This window comes from Corapipo altera, unplaced genomic scaffold (genome assembly GCF_003945725.1).
Source record: "Corapipo altera isolate COAL_440 unplaced genomic scaffold, ASM394572v1 61411, whole genome shotgun sequence".
Classification (NCBI taxonomy): domain Eukaryota; kingdom Metazoa; phylum Chordata; class Aves; order Passeriformes; family Pipridae; genus Corapipo; species Corapipo altera.
Genome location: NW_020884875.1, coordinates 9,311,714 through 9,322,182, shown reverse-complemented (window position 1 = coordinate 9,322,182; position 10,469 = coordinate 9,311,714). Strand labels below are relative to the sequence as shown.

At 38.2% G+C, this 10,469-nt stretch overlaps 1 protein-coding gene across 1 annotated transcript in view; it reads left to right on the top strand.

Moving 5' to 3' along the window:
* Nucleotides 1-7,727, top strand: part of LOC113943348 (leukemia inhibitory factor receptor-like) — a 28,520-nt gene extending 20,793 nt beyond the window's left edge. Inside the window, exons 13-15 of the mRNA XM_027634997.1 lie at nt 1,073-1,166; nt 4,007-4,070; nt 6,791-7,727. Of these exons, the coding sequence (XP_027490798.1) occupies nt 1,073-1,166; nt 4,007-4,070; nt 6,791-7,273 (641 nt within the window). The 3' untranslated portion in view covers nt 7,274-7,727. The remainder of the gene's footprint in view (nt 1-1,072; nt 1,167-4,006; nt 4,071-6,790) is intronic.
* Nucleotides 7,728-10,469: the final 2,742 nt, after the last annotated feature.

Genomic DNA, 10,469 nt, shown 5'->3' with positions numbered 1-10,469 from the left:
ACAGCTGTGTTGAGGCTTTTTTTTTTTCTTATGGAGATGAGATACTGTATGTAATAGCTTCCAGAAAAAGCTAAACTCAAAACAATCAGGAAAGAGAAGGAGCTGTGTTGTCCCCTGTAGAGTCTCTTGCAGGTCACTAGTGCCATTTCACAGGAGCTGAGTGCAGCAGTAGCTTGCTCTTTATTTGAATCAAAGCAAACTTCTAAGTAAAAGCCTAGGAGGTTGGAGAGATGGGCAGAGAAGAACTGCCTGAAATTCAACAATCCTGCACCTGGAGAGGAATATCCCCCTGCAGCAGCACAGGCTGGGGCTGACCTGCTGGGAAACAGCTCTGTGGAGGAGGACAAGGGGGCCCTTGTGGAAAACAAGCTGCCCATGAGGTGGCAGTGGGGCCTTATGGCCAGGAAGGCAAATGGTGTCCTGGGGTGCATTACGAAGAGCATTTCCAGCAGGTCAAGGGAGCTGATCCTTTATTCTGGAGAAGAGACAACAGAGAGGGGATCTTTAATGTATAATTTAAGAAGACCTTAAATGTATACAAATATCTTAATAGCAAGTGTCAAGAGGATGGGGCTGGACTATTTTCAGTGACGCCCAGCAACTAAACAAGGGGCAATAGGCAAAAACTGAAAAACTGAATTTCCACAGGATCATAAGGAAGAACTTCTTTATCATGAGGGTGACAGAGCACTGGAATGGGCTGCCCAGAGAGGCTGGGGAGTCTCCTTCCCAGGAGATATTCAAAACCTGCCTGGCTGTAATTGTGTGCAACCTGCTCTAGGTGAACCTGCTGTAGCAGGGAGTTGGACTAGATGATATTCAGAGGTCCCTTTCAATCCCAAGCGTTCTGTAACTCCATGGTACCTAGATATCTTAAAAATACAAACCTGAAAGCGTCACACTCTACCCCAGAATGTCAGGTCTAGTTTTTACAAGATTTTACTTACAGGAATTCAAGAACATGTGTAAAGTTTACCCTGACTTCTGTTTGAAATATTTCTCCCATGGAGGTAATATGGCCTTTCTGTACTTGACAACTCAAGTTTAATTCAAGCTTTCTGTTTCTCATCAGATAAAGGATTTGAAGGTTTTGTGGTTGGCCTTTTCTTCAGCATTATATTCGTTCTGGTTTTTGCACCTCTCACTTGTTCTTTGGTGCTTCAAAGGTAAGAAGGGAATATTGACTGAAGTTTTTAGCAGCACTCTTGTTTTGCTTAATTCTGAATTTCATAGCACTGGGCCTTTTTTGTCATTAAAAGCAACACAATTCAAAAAGCACACAGCACAAAAGCTGCCACACTCATTTCACAGTCAGAGCAATTAAAAACCACCATCAACTGATTAAAATAATTTGTAAAAAATCTATAATTTTTTTCCTTTTAATACAGTTATCTGATTATTTTCTATCTTAAACACCATCAAAAAGAGCCAGGATCATTTCTCACAATGCAGAATATACTATATATATTGAAAAAACATGCATTTGATTATTATCCTCTTTCATTCCCAACTGATAATCCTGTCAATTCTATGGAAATACAAAAGTAAATTCTAGCAGCCATCTAAGAAGTTTCTTGCAAACATATTTGGATATTAACTGTATAAATTATGCACATAAGCATATAATGAGAAGGAGTAATATATGGATGAGTAGGAAGAAGAGAGAATAACAAGGAGGCCTTTAAGATGTGGATAAGGTCCACTTCTTTTAGGATAAATTATTTCTGCAATAATAAAGTCTTTCTCCCAGAAATTAATTTGAGGTACAATATCTGGGGCATACACTTTTTTTTCATGGCTAGGCTTCGTGAACGATGATTTAGGAAGGCTCTATCCACATTTATTGCAAGCATGCTGGTGGCTTATGAGGCCAGCATGAGATAGACATATCCGATTGCAAAAGGCACAGCAGAAAGACTCCTTAGGTGGTATACTCTGCAAGACAAGATTCTTTCTGCATTGTCTTTTCTCCTTGAGAGTGATCCTGTGTGTGTTCTCAAAGGAAGCAGCAGCGTTATGGATGGTGTGTCTCCAGACCTCCCAGTTGGAGGCCAGAGTAGACCAGTTATGATGATCAATATGGCTTGGTCGTTCAGGGTGCTGCCCCAAGAGACTGTCATCTCTGGTCAGTCTCAAATTACCAATATCCTGAACCGCCTGCATGCAGGGTTGGGTCTGCGGCTTCCAGTGCACCTTTCACCTGCTGTTTCAACCCTTTCCTGTCGCTAGAGGACTTTTTACATGTGGGTAAAGCCTTCAAGCCTGTGCAATGGATTTTTAGGTGAGATGCAGTATGCGTGGAACTGAACCCACCCTTTAATCCTGAGGTTCATCTGCCAGGGCCGAGCAAGCTTGGACAGTGACAGTGAGGTCCTCAGGACTTAGGTTTAATGAGAGTGACCTTCTCTTAGATGGATGGCCCTGCAGGGCTAAGTGAGTACCATCTGCCTGGGTTTGGCGTTAGAGTTGTCCTTCTCCTAGGATGACTGCCAGAAGGCTAATGAGCTCATCCTGCGCTGGCGATGGTACATGCCTTCGGTAGGGTCGCCCATGCCAGACAGGCGTAGGTATACACTACAACTAAAAGAAAATGACATGCATAGTAACGGGTTCTAATATTGACTTTCTGACAAACTGAATTGCATGCAACCACTCATATTACTATTTTGATATCCTAGAACACTACCCTCCCTTTGTTTCCTTTTTACAAAGCAGCAGCCTCAGAAACTGAAAGTACGGCTGCTAAAAGACAGATGGTACAACCTGGGGCTTCAAAGCTATACAGCATGACATAGCCTGCTTTAGCTTAAACTCCTGTCCTTGCCACCGGGAAACAGACACTGCACTCCACATTAAGTCTCCTGTGCTCTCACCTTTTCAGACTGTACTTTGGGTTGCTATGTATCTGATCCAGCATTTTGGACAAGAACTTCTTGAGACCTACACAAAAGTTTTGACCTAGAGTAAAGTTCGTTGTGTTAAACATAAGATTACACTTCATTGCCTAGGACCAATAGGAAAGAACAGGAAAAAAACCCCACATAACAATCAAGCAGCACACAGGAGCCCTACATATAGGTAGCACTACAAAATAGCAATTAAATTTGTAAATCTGCAGTAGTATTGAACACCTTGAACTGAGATAAAGTGTCTCAGAGATTCCCTCATTTGCCTGTTTATTTGTAAGGAAAGACTCAACAGACAGCCAAACACCCATCTTCACGGGAGTCAGCAAGAAGATTGAGGAACTCAACAGCCTCAGTCTTCACCTCAAACCACGGCTTAAACAAAGAGAAAGTACTCTAATGGAGTTTAGATTTAACTTCCAAACAGGAAAACACTGAAGTCAACACTAAGGCAGAGTTATGGTCTACTTAAACTCTCAGCCTCTCTCACAGCTGTGTTGAGGCTTTTTTTTTTTCTTATGGAGATGAGATACTGCATGTAATAGCTTCCAGAAAAAGCTAAACTCAAAACAATCAGGAAAGAGAAGGAGCTGTGTTGTCCCCTGTAGAGTCTCTTGCAGGTCACTAGTGCCATTTCACAGGAGCTGAGTGCAGCAGTAGCTTGCTCTTTATTTGAATCAAAGCAAACTTCTAAGTAAAAGCCCAGGAGCAAATACTTACTCAAACAAACTTCCTTCTATGTGTCCCAAAGCCCTTAAGGAAGATGGAGGCTTTGTGGAAATTATAACAAATTAAGATTATACAATTATTAAATGTATAGAAAGAGACAACATTACCAGCACCTGTCACAGTTCCTTTGTCATTAAACAAAGATGCTAATAATCACTAACTCAGCATTTCAGTGTAGACTACCAAGTTTGGTCTTCAGCTTTTAATTAGCATTCTGCTTAAAAGTCTCTGTAAATGCCTTGTTTTCATGGTCACAAAAATACGAATATGTGGTAGTTGTAAAAAATACAAATATAAGTGGTAGTTAATTTAAATGCATAGGAAATCCCAGTCATTTAATCTGACAATAAACTTAGAATATTTCTTTACAGACTGAAAATATCATGCTGGCCCAGTGTACCAAGCCCAAGAAACAGCAGTGCACTCCAAGAAATGGCAAGTACTCTTCTGATGGTGTGAAAAAAAACGCATGGGAGGTCTTTCCTACTGATCCTACTGATCTTTCCTACTGAATAACTAGTAATGCTAGTTATTAGTCCTTTCACACTTCACCCTAGAAAACATCTAATATCAACAGTTGGGAAGACAGAGTAATATTCAAAATACAGGATGAGGGAAGGTTGTTTAGGCAGAGGCCTACATTTTTAATTTTTAAATTTTTAATTTAATAAAGGTCCAGGACTTGTTTGAGTACATTATAGAGCATTTTCAAAGGTATGGTTCTCAAAAGAACAAATCAAACCTGAGTAGGGGTAGATGGAGTCTAAAGAGAGAAAATATTTTTTATTCAGTCAGTTTTCATGAGGTGGAACTGATTATAAAGTACAAGTTACTCAAAGTACAAAGTAAAGAATTGTGGCCTACTTCCACAGAAGTGTCACGACAGAGATAACGTACATGGTGTTTTCTGAAAGTCTGCTCTTCTCCCCATCTCTACTTGCCTCCAGAGCAACCCAAAGGCTCTGGATGGTAGCTGTCTGAGCAGCACGCTCGAATCTTGCCCACAGCTTTCCCATATGTTTTGATAAGTATACCTGAATTTCAGCACTAAAGAAGTGCCCAGAAATCAACTGTTAGAAGAAATTACAGCTGTTAGAAGGAGCTGTTGGAGATCACATTATTCATGTTTGCCTATTAGTGGATTTATTTGCATCTTCCCCTTCTTACCTTTCCCCTTTTAAACAAGTTTCTCCTCCAGTTTTGCTGACATCTGATACTAAAAGTCTTTCTTTTAGAAAAACTAGGTTTGTCTCTTAAGTCTCAGACCACCTACCATTATGTTTTTGGAGCAGGAACTTGTACTGTTTTCCTTTTTAAATCTCTTTTTCTGACAGAACTGAACTTAATTTGGCACTTGTAAATCTCGTTTCACAAGCCAACTTGTGAGCTTTAACAAAGCAGTCTTCTATCCAGTCCAATTTCAGGCATGAGCTAGTAGGTATCTACAAGCCAGACACTGGCCAAAACTGGCACACAGAATGAAGTAATCAGAAACAAAATTTCAGAAGGCCCTGATAGTCTGCTGATAATCAAAGGTTTTGCTGAACATCAGGATTGCTTCCTACTACAGAGCAAGTATGGGCTTTCATATTCCAGATCAGGAATTCCTCACTTGTTTCCTTCCTTTCTTTCACTTAAATGTAGATTAAAAAACAGAGAGCTCAGAGCTAGTATGAAATAGTATTTTTCCAAAGCCAGGTAATGCAGAACAAAAGAGTTTCAGAAGTGGTGCTGTTCAAAAATTGCCGTTTCACCATTTTGTTCAGTTGAAGAAATTGTTCTTATGAGCACCCAACAACTTCTGTTTCTCAGTGCTGGCATTCAGATACCCGTACTGACCACTCCAGTAAAAATAACTCCACCTAATCCTCTTGTATCTTATCTATCAAGCATTTAGAAAATCAGCAATCTGCAAATTCAATATTTGTTTGAAGTTAGACTTCTCAAAGGAAAAAAAAAGAAACCTACCATAGTCAGCATTTGCATAATTCCTGCCCTAAAGAAAATGTAAGAGCAGAAGCTGTTTTGATGTAATAACGAGCTTAGGTGGAGCTGAATTGCAGCATAGAAATTCAGCAAGAAAGGAGTAAGAACCACCATCCAAAATAATCTAATAGGTTCAAAGAATAATTTGCCGTTGTGAAGAATTGCAAATGAAATACATTGAGGCTGCATGTTATAGAAAGGACAAATAGGTTTTATGAACCACAGTGCTACTTTTATATAAAATATTTTTTAAATATATATTAATTTAAAATGCATTTAACTGTTCCTGCAGCAGCAAGGCAACTGTCAAAGAAAATAAAGTCTGTATTAGCCACACTTGGTAGAGAAATATTGATAACATGTTGATAACATGGCAGGTGCAGAAATAACAGATATCAGATAACAGTTTGGGGAAAGAGAAAAAAGTACTATATGAGGAGACAGTACAATAAAGAGGATACCACATACATTGTCTAGATGTAATTTGGTATTCTGAACACTTAATGAACTGTGGAGAAAGGTATTCCCAAATGGACACTGCGAAAAAAAAGCAAGGAGCAAATCTGGCTATATTTTGTACATTTATTTGATTTGTAGGTTGTTTCAAGCAATTTGGGGTGGAAAAGTAGGGGAGAAAGGAAATATATAAATAAATAAAAGCTAATAGCTATACCAGGCTGCCCATAATTTAAAAAATATTATAGCAAAAGAAGGCAAACCTAGGACAACAATCTAAGTGGAAAATAAGGATGTTTGGTATTACCATTTTCCATTTAATCATCCAGAATTTGCAAAAAACTTGTTACCCTAGGTATACTTAGATCATAACATGGCATTAAGTTTAACAACAAACTGCTTGCAGCAGTTGACAGTTTAATCTTGTCTGGTCGCTTTTCAAGCTGCTGCCTTTTTATAGTAACATGTTTGTTAAACTTTTTGAAAGCTGTGGGTCTCGGAACAGCACATCATGAGGCTTACATTTTATCACTAACATATTTGATCTCAAGTACATATAAAAGCAAGAAAAACTTTGCTTAAATGCTATTGGAGAGGAGAAGATGGTCCTCTAAATTAGGGAAATAAGTATTTTCCTTCATGTTTCTGAAAAGAAAGATGAGATGAAGTAGATTAATTAGCATATTAATCTTTCTCCTTGCTTTGTCTCACAGACTAACTGGAAACCTGTTTCAAGTTCACTGCTTCAGGCCCTGTCAGACAATGACACCACCAGTCTTTTTGTTATAGAGCATGAGTCAAAGGCTCCTCTGAAGACTGGCCTCTTTACAGAGGGTGGAGAAGACAGCACGTGTGACACCTGCCAGTCAGAAAAACCTAGCAATAAAATAGACATAAGCCAGAGGCATGAAGAAATCCCTGTAGAAGCAGTTACAAGTGAAGAAGGTATAATTTCCCTTACAGTACCACTCTTGAGTGACTACACCAGCATGGATTTCAGTCAGAAAGCCCTGATGAGTCTGACAGTGAAGCTTCCTGAAAGAGCTGCTCATCCTCATCTGGAAATGGAACTAAGAAGTAAGCCTGCACAAACTGTGCATAAGGTATTGTTTGCTCCCCAAGACTACCTCAAACAAAGCCAGGTAGTACTGTTGTCATCTGGACCAACTTCCATTGGACAAGTCAATTTGAACTGAAGCCTCTTCATAATTTTCCATACCATAAAATCAAGTTCCAAAACTTCTGATACTTGACTGGGGTCATTAGGAGTGTATAGGACAGTGAGATTGTGGCAATAGTTGTCTCTACTTCAGGAAAATTTCTTGGTGAGACAGATTGATTACACAATTAGATTAGCTATTTCACCACAGTCATTCTGTGGAAAGTCCTACCATCTTACAGGGAACTATAGAAAAAACCTTCCAGTAAGGTACCTCTTGCTAGATACTTAGTCCCAGGGCACTCAGGAGTCATTCAAACTTCCACTCTTAGCACAGTGTTTTTGTTGTCATCAGCAAAATTCTTTAACTACTATGACCAGTTTAAGATCTGATTTTCAGATCTCATAAGTTCTTCTTAAGTAAAATTACATCATAAATCAAAAAAATCAGCAAAAGTATCTACACTCCAAAGAAGCTCCCCAGCAGGTCAAAGTGGGCAAAGAAAACAGTGTAAAGCTTTGAAATTAAGAACTGAAAATTATGTTTATCAATCTGTTGAGTGTTTTACATCTTAAGATTTACATTGTAGATAAATAGTGTGTAAATGAAGATGCTTATAGCTTTCATTAATAGTACTGAAGTTTTTACTTGCGTTAAATTAAGACCATTTCTTCCTACATTTATCTATACATACAGAGAAACCCATTCATGATGGGGTCTGAGAGGCAGTTCTAGATATGATTTCACGCTGCATGCAATGACAGTGTCTGTTGAATAGACTTCAAGAGCTGGATAGATAGTTCAGTTTGTGGTCCCTCCAAAGATTGGATGGAAGAGGACAAAAGGGGGATAAAAGGGTCTTTCTTAATATGCTTTCTATATGATTCCATCATGTATCTCCACAATGCAAGGAAGTCTGAACCATTTTTCTACCTTACAAGAACTTCTCAGTCATGAACTCTATAGGTATTAATGGTTTGCTGTTATTGAAGAAAGCCTAGTCTTTTGTTGTCTCTAACTCAAGGAGCATTTTATTAAAATTGCTTTGTGAAGAAAGAAGTTGATCAACTCTACTGTTAGCACCAGAAGGTCCATAAATGTACATTTTTTAAAATTCTCTTATTAAAAGTGAGGGACAATTCACATTCACACAAGTATTTCCATGCATACTTGGCAGTATGGTTTACAGAACAGCCATACTTGCAAAAAGCTCAAAAGAATTCCATTTCCCCCACTTCATTGATTTGGTGAGACCCTATAACAAAACCTGTTTTATTCACTTCTCTTATTTAAATTCACTCTTTCTTTATTTATGTATCTCTATATCTGTTAGGACTGGCAGGAATTACCTGTCTTTCACTGTGAGTTATGCACTGGGTTTTTTTCTTAACACTTAGAATTCATTATTCTCCCACAAAACAATGTACACCTTCTCACTCGTGTTTGGTAAATCTGGTAATTTAAAAAGTGGGTAACAGGAGCACTCCACAGAGACTGCAAAGGTTTGGACAGTCTTTTAAATGTCTTTCTTCTTTTTTTAAAACTTCAATCTGGTGACTTTGCCTGATTTGAATTTAGGAGAATGCAAATGATCCTGCTATCAGAGGAGCTATTGTTACTTGTAATATTTAATAGTGGGATTGAAATGAAAAACTGTTAAGGACAACGAAGTCCCAATATACAATCACTATCAAGTAGTCATAATTTGTCCATTTCCCAAATATAAGAATTATCCACAGTCCTTACTTACAATATTTCTTTCATTTCTGGTCAGAGCAACTTATTTTCCTTGTGCAGTTGGCACTTTCGATAGCTTACTCATCCCTGTAATTATTGAAATCTTTTTTTCTTACTCTGCACCTTCCAAACCAGTACATATTCTGTTATGGATAAAGTAAATAAGTAGAATTAAACCTAAGATTTGCAAACAGTTTCAGTACCTGAAGCAGCCTTCATACATGAAACTTAATAGACAGTTAGGGATTTTGACCTAGTGAGCATTTACTCCATGATATTAGCCATTGTCTGACATCCTGCTAAAGAAAATGTATGTATCAGAACAGAAGAATTGTCCTACAAGAACACATGGCTCTCAAATATAAGAGATGGACGTATTGCACTTTCAGTTATAAAACTCACAGTATATTTAATTCTTAACTGATCTCATTAGAGCAATATTTTATATAACAGCTATAACCAGTACATATGGGAGAATGAGAGATACATGAAAAACCCTGGTGTGAAGATTAGATATAAACTAAGAACTCATCCCATCATGATGTATTTTTTGAGAGCAAAGAAAGAACCTTTTATGTGGAGAGAAATAGAGGAGTACACTTGTTAAATAGATTGTTTCATCCAGCCAAAAAGGATGCTTTATTGGAATAATGCACCTACTCAGAGACACGGGATTAGGAGACACAGGTTAGGGTAAAATAGTTTTCTGTGGTTTGTTTTTTTGGCTAGTTCTTTTATGGGGATTTTTAATTGTACTGCCTGACCTCTTCGGGCAGTTTAAAAAGGTGTGTGCATAACTGATGTGACTGTACAGTGACTACAGAACCCTTCCTCTACTAATAAACATGTAAGATAGTTCATTCCATGTGCTAGAGTACTATTCAAGCGGTTTCAGTTGTGTTCTTAGCTTCAACAGTCTCAGCTTCAATACATGTTATACTAAGAGTGAAATTGCAGGTATGAAGACTCAAGATCACAAAGCCCATGGCATTTCATAGTTATTTTTTTCCTTTCTTCTTCCAGTCAAATAGCTCTAGATGACCGCTGTTAGCATTAGAATTTAGATATGATAAAAGCTTAGACACAACTGCAGGCCTGGAGGCACATAAGCATAGTGATTTATAGCACTGAGTATTATACTGCAAGGTTACAATGCGTTAGCATTTTATATTTACAGAGAAAGGAAAGAAAAATTCAGTCACTAATACAGACTCTAAAAACATGCATAAAGCAAAGGTAGTACACACTCATTTTTTTTTCTGGTATCCAGAGTAGTTGTTTTTTCTTCCATGGACATGAAGGTGTATTTTTCACTTTTTTTTTGCGGCAACCACAATACTGAAGAGGATTTTTCACTCTGTATTAGTTAACAAATGAGTAATAGTAACTACCAAGTATCTACAAATCCGCTAAAACCCTAAGCCTCTGGAGTACTTCGACAACCTTGAAAGCCACCTTTATGGCACAATGGTATCTGCACTTGAGCAGAGTCCTG